The 18,031-nt window shown below is 36.8% G+C and overlaps 1 protein-coding gene across 6 annotated transcripts in view; it reads left to right on the top strand.

Annotated features, from left to right (window-relative positions):
* Positions 1-4,384, top strand: part of LOC126762108 (ral guanine nucleotide dissociation stimulator-like 1) — a 43,358-nt gene extending 38,974 nt beyond the window's left edge. For all 6 annotated transcript variants that reach the window (XM_050478629.1, XM_050478626.1, XM_050478627.1 and 3 more), the window contains 5 exons: positions 903-1,004; positions 1,211-2,083; positions 2,145-2,297; positions 2,357-2,506; positions 2,643-4,384. In XM_050478629.1, the coding sequence (XP_050334586.1) occupies positions 903-1,004; positions 1,211-2,083; positions 2,145-2,297; positions 2,357-2,506; positions 2,643-3,668 (2,304 nt within the window). In that variant the 3' untranslated portion in view covers positions 3,669-4,384. The remainder of the gene's footprint in view (positions 1-902; positions 1,005-1,210; positions 2,084-2,144; positions 2,298-2,356; positions 2,507-2,642) is intronic.
* Positions 4,385-18,031: the final 13,647 nt, after the last annotated feature.

Raw genomic sequence — 18,031 nt, 5'->3', positions numbered from 1 at the left:
TTCGTGAAGATAGCTCGTCAAATAAAAAAAGTTTTCCATACAAGAACTGAATTTTCATCGTTCATATTGTATGACAGCTATATGTTAGAGTTATCCGATCTAAACAATTTCTTCAGCGATTATACCATTTCTATTGATAATAACTCGAGTCAAATTTCGTGAAGATACCTTAACAAATTAAAAAATTTTCCATACAAGCACTTGATTCCTGAAAGCTCATGGGTTATTTGAATAGCTCTCTTAGAATATCGCTAAAGTGACGTCACAAGAAAATTTTCCTCAAAGTAGTCTCGCCTTGCCTAATTATTTTGTAATGAATCTCATATACTTGAGTGTTTTAAGCATTAAAATATGTTTAGCAACGCAAGCGCCCTTCAAGTGCCCAATTCCCTGCAAAGAACCACAAATTAAGGTGCACTTAACAACTTGTTTTTTCAACTGAATCCTCTTACATAACAGGGGTATGCAATTATACAGTTTTGGCAAGAACTAATCGCGGACATATCATAGCAACTTTTGGCAATTAACCAGACAAGCAAGCTAATTGGAAAATATATTTTGTGTCATATTTGCTTTCAAACTAGGCACGTAGCGCCTTTTCTATCCGTTCACCTTTTCCATTTACTCGAAAAACATTCCACCGACAAAAAATCGATTTATTCGGAGCATGTCGAAAACAAACAACTCTTAGATCCATACACATACACACACACATATATATATATATATATATATATGAGCATTTACTTTTGTATGCATGTACTACGTACATATAGTATATATGTACTATCGATTGTGTGCGCCTCGTCAAAGGTTAGCTCCTTTCAAACACTAACAGACCAGCGATAATTGAATGTTCTAATAAAATTTAATTTTCCATTTTGATTTATGTGTCATTGCAGCCCACGTGGCGTCTCTGGGGCGAGGAGCACGAAAAGAATGCCATTTTCACAGTCTACCTTAAGAAGGTGCGCTACCATCGACCAACACCATCGGCGAATAATGTAAGTACGAGTGTACGCCAAGTGACGGGCTGTTGTGGCAGGCCGCCTACCCGACAGCCAGTGAAAGCTACGAAGCTTTTGTAATTAAGTTTGTTTGCCCAAAAGGCAATTTCACCTTGACTAACTCAAATGAAAATGCATTAATCAATTTTCCTTATTTACATACACATACACACACAAACACACATTTTGGTACGACGACATAGGATTCGGACGATGAAATTAGTCATCTCGAATGGGAGACGGTGCGTGTGCGCTTCGTGAAGGCGGCCACATTGGCGCGCCTAGTCGAGGCGTTAGCCACAGACGATGGTGAATTGGAGTCGACTTTCATCAATGTGTTCCTCTCCACTTACCGCACTTTCTCCACACCCAAAGAGGTGCTCCAATTGCTCATACGACGCTACGACACACTCAATGACAAGCATCTGCAAGAGATCGAAGAGCACCAACAACTGGAGGATGTCAATTACGATCCGACAGCATCCATACATGAACAACATAAAAAAACACTAGTCTCAGCGTTGCATGTGTGGTTGGATGGCTTTCCGGAGGACTGGCATGAGGAGAGCCTGCGTCAGATATTGACGTTTGCATCCAAGCGCTTGCCGCGCTCCGAGTTGCATTTGAAGGTGCTGCATCGATTGGAGCGCATACTGCGTCAGCAGGTGTATGGCGAGAGTAGTGTGCCGCCATGGCTGGCGAGTGGCGTGGGTTCAAATGCCAACGGTGCTGGCCTGAATATGAGCATGAGTGTGGGTTTGCTGCCGCAACAGTACAGCGCTGAGTTCAGTGAACAATTTGCGGGACTGTGTTTGGCGCCGGCGCTACGTGGCACCACGCATTTTCTGCAGGCATTCCGGTTCCCGCATGTGCCGGTGCGTCATTTCGCCGAACAGCTGACGCGCATGGACTCGGAGCTGTTTAAACGCCTAATACCGCATCAGTGCCTGGGTGCAACGTGGGCGCGACGCGACAAAAGTGGCTCTGAAACGGTGGTGGCGACCATAAATCAATTTAATGCTGTGCTCTTTAGGGTTATTTCTAGCATACTGATTGAGCCCAGACTCAAACCGCAGGTGGGTGGCTATGATAATAATAATATTTTCCATATTTCATTGAATTTCGCTTTCATTACAGGAGCGTGCTTTAAATATAGCAACCTGGATTGATATTGCGCAGGAGTTGCGTCTGCTGAAGAATTTCTCCTCGCTGAAGGCGATCATTTCCGGACTGCAATCGAATCCCATTTATAGACTTTCAAAAATATGGGCCGTGCTACCCAAAGAAAAGGTAGGCCTAGCTTACGAAATCCATAGCGCCTCTTGAATCACTCTAAATGTCTTTTTCAGATGGAAATTTTCAATGAACTTGCCAGAATATTTTCGGAGGACAACAATGCTTGGGCGCAGCGCGAAGTACTCATGCGTGAGGGCACTGCGAAATTCGCCGATACGGTGGGTGAGCACGATCGCCATCTGCAGAAGATCATACAGAAACAAGTGAGTAGTGTACATTGCAAAACAGTAACGACCCAAACAGCGCAACTGACCCACACTGCAAACAACCGACACACCCCCATTTAACTATGCATTGGCACACACCGCTAATTAACTCTTATTTCGTTCCATGTCACAGAGCACGCAGACGTCGCATGGCACCATACCGTACCTGGGTACCTTCCTCACCGACTTGACCATGATACACGCCGCCATACCGGACACGTTAGGTGAACACCAGCTCATCAATTTCGACAAGAAACGCAAAGAGTTCGAAGTGCTGGCGCAAATCAAATTGCTACAGGGTGCCGCCAATACGTACAACCTGCGCGAAGACGCCAACTTCGATCGTTGGTTTGCGTCGGTGCTGGTGCTGGATGAGCGTGAGGCGCATGCACTCTCCTGCCAACTCGAGTCGCCACCGCCGGCGCCACGCAAATCGACTGCATCCACGAACACCTCGCTAACGAATACGACGATCTCCACGAATTCCATGGGCGGCAATGGACATCGCAAGACCGATTCGATAGCGTCGAACTCCAGCAGCGGTGCCGGTTCGCAATTCTATTGTGAACTGAATAACAGCTATAGCTCGCACTACAGTTCGCGTCATAACTCGCTCGATCGTGACGCACAGGCGCCTAACGCATCGATCTTGTCGGCCTCCAGCAGCGTCTCTAATCTATCCATGGACTCGAGCAACTCGGGCGGCCAAAAATCCAATACGAAAATGACGCACTCACACTCGACAAACGGTGTGCGTGGCAGCGCTGGTAGTGGACACAACAGCACACAGCTGAATGTCGGCTCGCCCATCATCAATGCGCAGCTGGTGCAAACGCCGGGCACGAAGACCAATAATGCGCCCGATTTTTACATTATACGCGTTACGTACGAAACGGAGAATGTCGAGTTGGACGGCATTGTGCTGTACAAGAGCATAATGTTGGGCAATAACGAGCGCACACCGCACGTCATACGGAATGCGATGATGAAGCTCGGCCTAGAGGCTGATCCCGACGACTATACGCTCGCGCAGGTGCTGCCCGACAAAGAGTTGGTGATGCCAAGGAACGCGAACGTTTACTACGCGGTCAATACGACCTACAATTTGAATTTCATCCTGCGGCCGAAGAAGAAAGACGGCGCCAGCAACGGTAGCTAGTGCATAGGGTCCTCAACGGTGCAGTCGGAGTTCCGTTCGTTGCTCGTGCTGCTTTAGGTGCTTTAGGCAAGCGGCGTGGACGCGTGGTAACTTATGCTACAGAACTACAACTACAACAAAGGATTTGTAACTACATTTACGTGTAAAAAAATACATATATTTCATACTCACAAAGATAATTATCCATTTTGGAAGCGTTTTATAATTTATGTAATCTCAAATGATGGACAAATAATTAGTGTACATAATTGTTGTATTTTAGCTTAATTTTTAAATATATGTATGTATGTATTTTTTGTAAACATATTATACTATGTATGTATATATGTGTAAGTTTATAATTAATTTAATTAGTTTAATTAATTTTTATATATGTATTTTTTTTTTGTAATAATCGAAATTTGGCTTATATATATTTTTATACATTTGTGAAGAGCTTAAATGTTTATTTATTTCGTATGTTCATTGCATAAGTTTTGTTGCTTTAATAATGCTTTAAAAAGAAAAAAACAAACAACTAAAAAGTATGTGTAAGGAAAAAATGTGAAGATAAATGAGCGTATAAAACAATAAGTGTATTTAATTAAGACTTAAATGTAAAACGTTTATTTAAAGTGAGTTCGGCATGAAGGACGCGGTTTTATGGAACTCTCTGAAGCTATGTTTTATTTAAAGATAGCTTAAAGGGGTTAAAATAAATTTTTTATAAACAAAAATTTTAACATTTTATTTAAAAACAAATGTTGGTGGCAAATAAGACATTTTGAGCTAAAGTAGGATGCTAAAAAATTGGTGAAAGGGAATTTGAAAAAAAAATATATATATGAAAGAAACTTACTGCTGACGCTTGGAAAAATCAATATTTGAAACAGAATTTTCGAGACTTTGTTTTACAAAGTAAATGCAAAATAAGAAAATACTTAACTACAACTGCACCGGAGCTAAAATACCCTTCACCAATACGGTTCTGATAGCAAAAAATGGCATAAAAAGATATTTAGGTTGATTTTGAGTGGTAACTTTGTATGACAGCTATATGCTATAGTAGTCCGATCTAAACAATTTCTTCGAAGACCATACCGATACCTTAGAAAATAATCCATGCCGAAATTCGTGCAGATATCTTGTCAAATAAAAGAGTTGTCCATACAAAAACTTGATTTTGAACAATCAGTTTGTATGGCAGCTATATGATATAGTTGTCTGATCTGAACAATTTATTCGAAGAATGTAGCAATGTCTTGGATAACAATTCGTGCAAAGTTTTCCGAAGATACCTCGTCAAATAAAAAAGTTGTTCGTACAAGAACTTGATTTTGATCGTCCAGTTTGTATGACAGCTACGTGCTATGCTAGCCCGATCTGAACAATTTCTTCAGATATAATGGCGTTATCTCAGGCAATAATGTTTGCAAGATTTCCAGAAAATATCATTTAAAATGAAAAAGTTTTCCATACAAGGACTGACTTTTGATCGTCCTCAGCCACGTTTTCATGCGGGAAGTGTCGAAAAAGAGCATTCAGAGCTCGCATTCGTCACAGGAAGTGTGCAGAATATGCGAAGAAAACTATGAATTATGGGTTAAAGTTCTAAATCACAGTTTTTCAACGTTTCTAAAGCAGTAGTCGGTAACTTGTTGCCTCTTGACTTTTGCTTCTACCCCTAATGGCACTGCCAGTGATCAAATTCACCTTTGAGTTTCAAATGTCGCATGACGTTGTCATTATTCAAACCGCCTTGGAATCTATCTATCAAACAGTCAAAAAAAAAAATTCCATTTCTTTGGTTTTCAAAGCACATACTTTTTCTGGAAGCAGCAAACTTAGTTGAAGTCAATCCAATACTTCTCTAGAAAAGCGAGTCTTCAAAACTTTGCCGATTGTATCCAACAGAGGAATGTAAACTGAGACCCTGTAGTATTCTGCGCAAGTTTTCACGCAAATATTTTGTTTCTCGGCCGCAGGTTCTTGGTTCTGCCGCCAATTTTTCGTATCTGAACAACTGGATCGAAAATGTTCCTCAGCTTTTTGTCTTCGATTTAGGAACGTTATAAGCAGCGTACATACATATATATCATATTTGACGCCTCTGCCAGAACGATTGATTTCCACAATTTCTCTTCCTTAATCCGCCGCTGATTATCCAATATTCTGATTAGCTTTTTGAGGAAGTAACATTCAAGGTTTCTGTTCGATAACTCAAAAACTAAATGACTATTTCGCCTATATACAGACAGACGTGTTACAAACGTGGTGATAAACGTTCCTTATACAAACCTGATCAAGGTATTATATTATCAGAACATTCATGCCATACGGGATTCTCTCTGTACGTAGCATCTCTCGCAAATTTTTTTAAAACTTACACTAAGGCACTTTCAGTGGTAACTACTGATCATTAATATAAGTTGGCGATCTAGCTGTCGGTGTAAAATTTTTCGTAAATTTGCTATTATATGTACTCAAGCATTTGTAAGAGAGTTAGATAGATAGACCAGGATGGCGACCTTAGGCTTATTGTGCCTAGTTAGTAGAGTCGACAAGCAAATTTGGTTTCTCAAAGGATCTGTCAACTTGGCTACATTAGAAGAATTAGTTTCTTATACCAAATCATTCAGCTGGAAGAGTTATGCGAACACTATAACCGGGAGATCGTCACAACCTTCAAGTATGAATCTTAACAAGTTAATCCCAGCTATTTAAGCATTTTGTCATAAAAATCTTTTATACTCTCGCAAACTTAGAAAGATGTATTTCTATAGATATATACATATACATAACTGTATGTATGTATGTATATCCTGCACAAATATACATGAAGTTAGAGCAGCCAAAAAATTTCGTTTAACGCGTCCGCGCTCCATCATTTATTGAGAGCAGCAATTTGGGCATTTTGCCAAAAACGTTACCACGCGCACACATTTTATAGTTGATTTTTATTTGCGCCACTGATTGGCCACTGGCAATGCTGGCAACACAACAGTTGGCCACAAATTGCAAGTACATGCATTCTTATTTATTTATTACGATCATTAACTGGGCGTTTTGAGAGCGAGCAATAAAGTATACATACATATGTGTGTGTGCGTGCAATTTTCTTAAAAAAAAAAAAATCTGCTGGAGCTGACCACACCGCTTGTGTGTGGCAACTAGGTTGAAATAAAAAGTGAAATGCTAAAATAATAATTACATCAAATAAGTTGTGTAATAAAGATTATGTATTACAGTTATGAAATATTGAGCTTTTAAAAAACAACAAATATACTGTGCATTTGTATTTTTTTTTTCAATATTTCTTTATCTATTTCCAATATAATTAGAAAATTGTTGAAATAAATAATTTATAGCGATATTTGCCAAAGTTGTGTTTGAAATTATATGAGAAGCAAGTTATGGAATGCTTTAGAAAAATAGCCATATGACTTACTGAGTGACATTGGTGGATTAAGAAGTGTTGCCTACCTTAAGGCGCAACTATTTCAATTTCATTTCAGAAGGAATACCCAGAAAGCGAAAGTATAGGTAATTCATTATTAGAAATCTGACAGTAAATGAAGCTTGCCACGAAGTTTGTAATACCCAGCAAGTACATATATATGAAAGGCCAGTATGATTAGCCATATCCGTCTGAATAAAAGTGAATTCGTCCTCAGTTTTTGAGATATTACACCCAAATTTTGGACACGTTCTTTCACCAACAAGAAGCTGCTCATTTGTCGGAATCGCCGATATCGGACCACTATAGCGTATAGCTGCCATACAAAGTGAACGATAAAAATCCAGTCCTTATATGGAAAAGCTTTTTATTTAATAAGATATCTGTACGAAATTTCATATGGATTCTTTTCCAAGAAAACGGTATAATCTCCGAAGGAGTTGTTCAGATCAGACTACTATAGCCTATAGTAGCCATACAAACTGAACAGTCAAAATCAAGTTCTTGAATGTAATCTTTTTTAGTTTAATTAAAGTTTTGTCTTATCGTTTATAATTTTATTTTTATAAGCCTTAAGATTCAATAAATCAAGCAATCCGATCTGAAAAATAGGGTAAATTTCACAAACTCCACGATCAACAGCTGAAGTACTTCTTGAATATATTTACAACTTCGGGAGCCAACAACAAAACAGCCCAGTTATTCCAATCAAAAATGTACTTCTCAAAATTTAATCCACTTATTTAATTGCTCAAATACTTATCGCCCCATAACAAGACTCCCTCTGGAAACAAAACACCCTCTGCAGTCTTCATATGTAAATTCAAGGTTCACTTTACGAAATTAGCAGTGAAATTTGTTTACAAATATTCTTAAGGATCTAAGTTACCAAATAATGTTGGCCAACTATGTACTAACTGCAGGAATTTGAAATTGTTGTTGTATTAATGTATGCTTATATGTAAATATGTAAGCAACACACTTCGTTACCAATACCACTCGCATTTAAGGCTTTTGTATCGGTGTTACGAAGGTTAAGGTGATGCACTCAGGGCTATTGGCGTCAAGTGCAAGTTTGCGTACACTCCACTAACACACTTCGATAGCCAAATTGGCTTCGGTATTTATGCAGATTCCTGCCAGAATAGCAGCACACATTGCGAATGTCTTCAATAAAGGAATTTGGGTAATGAATTTAGTTGTAATTGAATTGTGTAGAATTTTCAAGTTTAGAGTGTAATACCGGGGATAAGAGTGAGGTAATATACTTATTGGAAGACCTAATTTTCAGTATGGTATGGAAAACTAGCCTAGACTCGATTTATGGAAAAACATTTTGAAGATGATATATTACAGATTAATAGTTGGAAAAATGATAATAAATAATTATATGTAAAATGAAATACTCTAGGTTAACCTTGTGAACGATCATCCCATACATTCTTCGGCGGCATGAACGTAATCACCTAATTTTACAGGAATCAACCTGGAACGTCAGCTACGAGTTTTATTTATACAAATCCAACCCGCTATGGAAAATACGTCTAAAATAACGTTCCAGCTTAACAGACTGATGGCGAACATCGAAGGACCCACACAGGAAAAACGGAAGCTTCTAATATCGACTGCCATATATCGGTAATAAGCGAAAGCACACCCATCTACTTATTAGCCTTGGAAAGGAAGGAAATGTGAGGAAATAAAATAAATAAATAAAAATAATAAATAAATGAAAAATAAAAAAAAACCGTTGGTAGTAGAGACGTCATGGTAAATGGAAGGTTCGGCTAAACAAGAGCTTAACAGACTGATGGCGAACATCGAAGGACCACACAGAAAAAAACGGAAGCTTCTAATTTCGACTGCCATATATCGGTAATAAGCGAAAGCACACCCATCTACTTATTAGCCTTTGAAAGGAAGGAATTGTGAGGAAATAACAAAAAATAAATAAAAATAATAAATAAATGAAAAATAAAAAAACCGTTGGTAGTAGAGACGTCATGGTAAATGGAAGGTTCGGCTAAACAAGTACTACTCAACTACCGAAAGCTAAATAAAGTATGTTAAACTTTGATTGCTTAACAGAGCACAGATTTGCTAAAAATTACGCTACCAGTCAATGTATGTACATATACATAAAGGTAATTCATAAATATTTTTTTTATTATTTTAACATTTTTATTTAATAAAAATATTTAATTTATCTTTATTTACACAAGAAACGAAATTTTGTTTTTAAGTTTTTAATTTTTTTAAATTATTTTTTATTTTATCTTTATTTATCCGAAACTAGAAAATTTATAAATTACGGTATATTAAATAAATTTCTGTTTATTTATAATGTAATGCATACAAGTTCTCTAGAACAGCGAATGTAAAAACTCCATGTTAATTACAGAATAAAGTGAATGTTGGTTAACAACAAAGAGCAACAGTAGTAATGTAGAACAATGTTCTCTTACGTTTTATATTCTCTGGCATATATATATATACATATATATACATATATACACATTACATTTACGCTCAGCTGTGCACAAAAGTACAGAGGAACTAGACGAAATGAAGACGGAAACTAGAAGAGGCATTCAAAGATATTCACTGCTAAATATTACTACGACATCTGTTGGCAACTAGAAGGATCTTGATTAGTACAGTGACAGCCAATCTTTTTAAATTTTATACTTGCTTTGGAAAGCTTACGTATGCACATATACATATGTACATATGTAAACATGCATGCATATTCAAGTTATACATACATATGTACATATGTACATACATACATACATATATGCAGCTTTAATTTATAATAAATGTGCAATATCTTGCCATTAAAAAGCATATTTCTACATAAATATACCATAAAATAATTATTTTAATATTTTATAAGCACTTACCGCACTTTATTTCACTTCGTTTCGCATTTTTTGCAATAAATTGTTACACTTCCCTACTCTAAACTCTTTCCTACTGCTAACGCTTAATAATACATTAAAATAACATTATTAACATTAACATAACATTTTATGCACAACCACTGGCAGAGCTCTGCTTCAACACGGAGAGTGCTCTGCTTGCGCCGACGCTCAGCGCTCAGTTTCTGCTGGCACTTATTTTCACTTGCACTTTTTCCACACAAATAACAACGCCCGATCACTTTTTTTACTTTAAAACGTTTAAATGCACGAACTTTAACCTAATTCTACTAAAAACTTCTTTTTTGCAGCTTTAATTCCTAAACTAATTTCACTTTCCTGCGAGCTGCTGCAAATGCGACTTACGCGAACGCGATATAAGGAAACGACTATTCGAAATGGCGGCGGAAATTAAGAACGACCAATCACATTCGAGCTTCTAAGTTGAAATGACATTTGTAGAGACTGTCGGAGATCGCATGCAACTAAAAACTACAGGGTGATCATAAATGTGACCAACAGATGGCGCTCAAATTATAATTTAAAATTATCTAATGCAGAGATCTTATTATATTTGTTTATTAAGGGTTTGTATGTTTTTGCTTTGATTAGCTTTTAGTTGGCTAATTTTTCACTGACAAAAATGATTTTTAATTATCTAACAATAATTTTAAATTAATAAACTTTTATTTGGTTAACATAAAAAGAAATGTTTGGTAGCACTATTGGTCAGTTAACAGGTGACTTAACCATAGCTGGCTTGTGGTGATCCTTCTTCAAATGGACTATCAACAGAGGATAGTATTTTCTATAGTGTAGTGTCATCTGTTGACAACATCGTTTCTATTGGAGAGTATATTAGCTAACAGGCTGGAAAAATCATAACTAAGAAATAATCACATCCCAAGAGTTTCGCTTGGAAATGGAAATTTCTTCTTCAGGAACACATCAAAACATTAACAGTATTATCTGGAAGCGTTGATGCGTAACTAACCGGTAATTTAACGGATAATTGGTTTGTAGTGATCCTTCTTCAATCAGTCTGCCAACAGAGGGTGCTATTCGAAGTGTTGCCACCTGCTGACAGCAGTCTGTGTATAGGAGAGTATCTAGCTATTAGAAAGAAGAGAATAATTTGTTACAAAAATTACTATTAGCTTCAAATCTAAATAGCATGCCAAACGCACGAAAACCACTTCAAATTATATTTATTAAACATATCCATGTTTTTAGAATTTTTTTTAAAACTTATGCTACCCTGTGCTAGTTACTGAAGTGCTTTAGTTTCTGCAGATGTCGCTGCCTTTTTAAAAGCTCGATTGTCATTGGTCGTTCTTAGCTTCCGACGCCATTTCAAATGTGCATACATTTCCTAGTTGTTCGCTTGCGTCGGTCGAATTTGCAGCAGCTCGGTGAAAAGTGGAATTATTTTAGTTATTACAGCTTTTAATTTATATAATTTTTTCAGTAAAATTGGGTATTAGCTAGGGTAGTTCGGGATTTTAATCGATTAACAGTGAAAAGTGTGATCGGGCGTTATTAGTTGTATATGATATGTGTCTATAATGATTCGTGGCAGTAGGAGCAAGCGGCAGACAGACAGATGGTGTATATAAAATGTGTTTCAGATACAGGTAGAGGCACCTATATGGGGAGCAGAGTGCGCTTTAGAGCAATAAAAGAGGTAAGTCCTTTTAAAAAATACTAAAATTGCAATTGATCAAATTATATAAAAATAAGACGTAGGCCCTGCTCACGCAGTTGTGTGATCTGTGTATGAATGTGTATATATGTACATATGTATGTAATTGCATAGCTACATATGTATGTGTGTAACTACATGCGCTTGCAAAAGTTTAATAGTTGCGCAGCCACATTATTCTGTTGCTCTCCACTCTGTATACATACATATGTATGTATATACACACATATGCATGTATAGAATTAACAAAAAAAGTTCACTTGCCACTGCATCACACTGAGATTCTTCTAACTGCCAATAGATGTCGTTGTTCTCATTAGCGAATATCACCTGTTGCCTCCTCCTATATCAGCCGCCATTGTTTATAGTAGTTCCTTTCAGCTAAGCGTAAGCGTAGGTGAAGAGAGCGTTAGCAGAGCACGCAGTATATTCTCTCATAACTTTTGCTAACAGCGTTTGTAATTTTTAAGGCTGCGCAGTCACATTATTTCTGTTATTAACATTTTCTGTTAGACTATCGTTCTTAGACAGAGAACATAACCTTTTATGTTTGTTATGTATGAATGTTATGTTATGTTAAGAACGATCTAACAGAAAATGTTAATAAGATTCTTATGTTTGTTACGTATAAATGTTATGTTATCTGGCTTAGCATCGTCCGTTAACAGTTCTGGCAATGAGACTACTTGCTTTCAGAACAAAGCAGTAGTGAACATGATATTAGAAAAAAAATTAACAATAAGTTAAATTAAAAAAATTAAAATTAAAAAAATTAAAATTTAAAAAATTAAAATTGAAAAATTAAAAAAAGATAAAAAACCTTAAAATGTTTACTCAATGGGTATGCGGTAATAGATAACTTATAGTATACATTTGAATATTTATTATTTTCAGCTGAACATAAATAAAAAATATGCATTTCTATACTCTTGCAACCTGTTGCTGCGGAGTATAATAGTTTTGTTCATCTAACGGTTGTACGTATCACCGTAAACTAAGCGAGATAGATCTAGGTATGTAAATGATGAGGGTGGCGAGAAAACTTGAAATTCTGGTGACATTTAAACATTTTCTCTTTCACTGTCCACCTTTCGTCAGACGAGGGTTGAAACATCTCGCCTTACTTTTTATGAACCCGGCTGGAATTGATATTAGCCGCCTCAATAAATTTCACATTTCGTCAAAATACAACGGACAATCGTCTATAGCAGTCTAAGTGGTATTATTCGTAGCTTCGCGATTGCTATTTACCTAACCTAACCTAATTTTTTAGTGCAACCGTTGTAGTAATGCTTAGCGTTTCCGTATTTCAGAGAATAGTAAGCCGCTGTCTCGGAACCAATGGCTTTTTTATGAGCTTTTGTTGACAGTCAACCAGCACACCACAGCACCGTGAAGCAAAAATGCCTCGACTACTGCTGTGTAGCACCACTGCACAAGGCCAGCTGATAGGCTGCATGTAGACTCTAGCATCGTCTTATATTTATATTGGTCGCCACTGACCTTTTAAAAAAATTCTCTTCACCAGCTAGGAACATTGTTGTACTTAAAAATATGAATTTTTAGACAATCCGCTGGCATGCTCTTTGCTTACATTTTCATGCTACTTCATGACCCAATCACACTTTATATTTTTGGAATTCCGAATATGCAAAATCTGTGCGCAATGCTCCCTCTTGTGAGTTGCTTGAGTATATACAATTCTTTTCCACTTGAACTCAAATCCTTTCTTACTTGCTGAGTAAAAGAAATCATTTGCATGGCTGCAACTGCTGCTTGCCTCAAGGATGCTTACTTCTGCTGCCAGCGCATTTAAATTCTACAAATACATTTATATATATGTATATGTGGATGGTTATATACGAGTATAGTTATTCCCTTACATTTATTCAATATCATTTGCATGCACGTCGTTATAGGCCAATGCTGCGCAGTTTTCTTCCTTGCAACTACTTATTAAACTAATGGCATATGCTCCCAATTTCTCTATACGTACGCTAAGCTCATATACATGAGCTATATGTTCCAGCATATCCTGTGTCGTGTAGACAAGCAAATCCTTTCAGAGATGTGCATACAAATTGCAAGAAATTTCAATCGCGCACCAATACCGCTGAGCTGCAAACATGCACAAACACAAAACCGATTGCTATGAATTGCAAAAACAATAAAAAAATAAGAATATAGGAATAAAAAAAATGCAGTAAAACAAGGAAAAACAATTTTCTTTGACCTTTTCCAATACGACGGCAACATAACGCGAGCACAAGCCGCGCGGCACGTACAAACGTTGCGCCGCAAGCGCTCAAGCCAGTGTTAACACTGACACATACTGAAACACACACACAGTCACATAAACACTCATGCATAGGCGTTGCATTTGGCACCAGGAGTTATGAGGCGGCATTCATTTTACCCATGCCGGCGCTGTGTCACTCCTGCCCACTCGTGTGGCACTCGGCCGCACTTCAATTAAACTTTGGAAATACGCAAGTGAGCCCTCAATGACATACTCGACGCCCGCGATTGCGATTGCGAGTGCAATATTTGACAGACAAGAGAGAGAAGACAACTTCAGTGAACTACTAGCGAACGCAGAGGCGGCTGGCGCTTGGTGGGTATGTGGGTGTGCGGGGCGTATGAGTGACTGACAGCGCGATGTTGCTGTGATTCACTGCTTTAGAAGTTTGTTTGTGTTGTTCTTGCTGATTGCAACAGTATGCTGTAGTTGTAAGCACATGCATGTATATGAATATGTATGGGTGTGTATGTGAGCAAGTGAAAGAGGGTTAACAGTGACGTCATTATGAGCTCATGCACTTGTTTGCCCACTCAAGCGCCTTTAGCAAGTAGTCACGGGGTGACAGAGGTTAGTGTGAGTGAACATAAAATAGTTGCTGCTGGTGTGGGTATCGGTGTGTGTATTAATATGAGTATCAGTATGAGTATCGCTATGTGTGTTGGTGTTGACGTTTCTGTTTATTTGGCCTAGGGGGTGTCCCATTTAAATTTGCCCCAAAAACTATTTCGTCGCATGCAACAACAACAACTACACACACATTTACATATACGTTTGTAAATACTCGTACTCTTGTTTACGTAGCTCTATAAGCCAGTTTGAACAACAACTCGCACATAATTATGCGCAGACATGCTGGCACCACTGTAATGACCACACACACACACGCGGTCGCATAAACACACATTTATGTGTGTGCACATGGCGTATCACATGGCGAGTCAAGCATGCGAGCGCAACATAAAACGCACCAAAGCACCAATATCAACACCATTTCGAGCGCTTACAGCAAACATCGTCAAAAGCAATAAAAAAAGAAACAAAAATCAATAAAACCACAGACAATATGACGCTGTCGAAAAATAGTTACTTAGTCGTATAATGAAGCAAGCGCATCATAGTGGTAAAAATAACAATACAACAACAAACGCGGGCAACAAACCGAAATGGTTTGGTTTTTAGGTATGCCAATCGTTACATATGCACGTGTGTATGTGTGTGGTTTGAACTTAAAGGTGACATTAGAAATCAAAGTTGGTAATTAGCTTAAATTTAGATGCTAAGGGGATAAATAGAAAAGTTAAGAGATAATATGGGAAAATTAAATTTTATTAAATTTCTTGAATTTAAAATTAAGAAATATAAAATTTGAAAAGAAAATTAAAGAAAAATCAAAGAAAATTTAAAATTTATAACGTGTTATAATAAATTGGAGATTATAAGCTTAAAATATTAATTGTAAAGCGTCTACTGGTACAAAACTAACTGATTCATAACTAGTATATAACCGGTTAGTAAATTTCTAAAAAACAATATATATTTTTTGAGACTATATATTTTATTACCACGATTTTCTAGCGTTAACTACAAAAAAACTAACTGGTTCACAACTAGTGTGTAACTAGTTATTAATTTTTTTAAAGAACTATATATTTTTCAACAATTTTTGAAATTCTAAGCGTCATCTAGTAAAAAATTAACTAGTTGTAAACTAGTGTGCAACTAGTTATTAATTTTTTTAAATAAATATACTATATTTTTCAACAATTTTTGTAAACACCATGAAATTCTAACCGTCAACTAGGTAAAAGACGAACTAGTTCACAACTAGTTTGTAACCAGTTAGTATTTTTTTAAATAAAATATATGTTTTTCAACAACTTACGTCATCACCACGATTTTTTAAACGTCAACTAGTAAAAAAAACGAATTAGTTTATGACTAGTATGCAACCAGTTAGTAATTTTCTACAAGAAATTAAAATTCTTACAAGAATTTATGTTATCACCACGATTATCTGAGAGCACTACAATGAGTGGAGCTTCTCAGTTAGTTAAGGTGAACTGTATGTTGACAAAAATCACTATATTGTATTGAAACTGAACTCTTGAAACACTTGAAAAGCTGAAACTTTTTCAGTTTAAACATGGGTAGATTCTTTTTGATTGGAAACGATAGTTAACAACAGTTGACGGAAGTAGAGGTACTCCCTTTATAACGAAAATTAAGATAAATATAATTTACATCGATTTCTGGCAAAACTACGAGTCTTCTAGGAAAAAGTTGTAGAGCAAAATTGTAGATTATGGAAGGATCTAAAACTTTTGTACAAATACTTTTTTCACATTACCCCAAAATATATGTGAAACATTAAGTTAGTCAAGTTTTCGAGTTTTTTTATTTTTAACTTTTATAAAAAAAATAATTTTCTTAAACGTTTTTAATTTTTTTTTTAATTTTGTGTAAATTTTGTTTTTATAATTTAATAAAATTGTACTTAAATTTACCTGCTAAACTCCCAAACGTAATGTATTTTTTTAATTTAAAATATTAAGGAGGAAACCTCATTTCTACGAATTTCCTAAAATCGAAAAAAAAATTTTTTTCAATCAAAAATTCTCACGTCAAATAGAACTTTAGTAGATTTTGTATACGTTGAAATATATATGTACTTTCTGATGGTATCCAAAATATACACATTTATATATGGCGAGTTTTTTAAAAAATGCAAGAGACGATCCCACCAAACGTTTCAAATCTTCTTCTTTTCAACATCAGATGCTACAAATAACAATTAATAGAGTGTAGAATTTTCGTTTTCGGTAGCAGCTGTAAGGAAAGTCAATTCTTGAACGTTCACCACCAACAAACCAACCAGCTTACATGGCTACGCGTTGCATCACCGTCACTAAATGACCTTTCTGCTTCCGCCACTTCCGCCAAATTTTCTACCTTTGACTAAAACCAACACCACTCGCTCACTCAAACCCCGCAAACGACCCTCTACCACACTCTCCATTTTCGTACGTTCGTTCGTCATTGATGACTTTGCTTTTGTTTGCGTTTAATTGCATTGCTGAGGACATTGCTGTTGCTGTTTTGACATTCCGCTGCAGGCGAGTTCAATATTTTTTACCGTGTCCCAAATGACTTGCAAAATGAATAACAAAAACACACAACAAAACCTATAGTAGTGAAACAAAGCAGCAGCATCTGTGGCCGCTGGCAGCTGTCGTCCGCAAAGCACATGTTGCCAGCTGCAACGTGCAGCAATGTGCAACACATTGCCACCACAAAGTTTGTGACTTTACATGTGGATTGTCTGCTTCTAACTGCAGTCAACTTAAACTTGATTTTTTTTGTCTAAAAAAATTAAATAAAAAATGTCAAAATTAACGAATTTTTCATACAACGCAGCATAAAATGTCAATATATCGCGTTATTGGCAGGCGCGTCCACTTAGTCCAATACAACTGTTTCGTGCCAATCGCCCATTTGATATTCATTATCAATTATTGCATATTTTATACCGGGCTACACATTTCCATTTTCCTTACTCGCTGCTTTTGCTACTCGTTGCTGCGGCAAAGCTTTTCACCACTTGCTCCTGGCGTGTTCGTTGGAGCTCTCTGCGTTTTATTGATATGCTCTCTCCTTTCATAATTAGTCGCTGGTGCTCTCTTTCACCTGTGCGTTCCCAGTGGGTGGAGACGCTCGCTATGAATTCAGAGTTTTGAACTAAAGCAAGTGTTTTGAAATGACGATTGAGTGGGTGTGGGAGGCTGTCGCTTCAAATCACAGTTGGATATTTTTAAATTGAATTAAACACTTATTTGGTTAATATGGTTGTTTTTGCGGCAAGGTTAACGTGGCTCTCTTGTATGTCTTCGACTATATGTTGTAAAATACTTTAGGTATCTTGGACAAGGTTCAATAAGAACCAGAACGATTTAGGCAAAATGAGCTAAGGGCTTCAAGACAGGTACAATTTTTTTTTTTTTTTAA

The sequence above is a fragment of the Bactrocera neohumeralis genome, chromosome 6, assembly GCF_024586455.1.
Source record: "Bactrocera neohumeralis isolate Rockhampton chromosome 6, APGP_CSIRO_Bneo_wtdbg2-racon-allhic-juicebox.fasta_v2, whole genome shotgun sequence".
Lineage (NCBI taxonomy): Eukaryota > Metazoa > Arthropoda > Insecta > Diptera > Tephritidae > Bactrocera > Bactrocera neohumeralis.
This window is presented reverse-complemented; position numbering and strand designations above follow the sequence as displayed.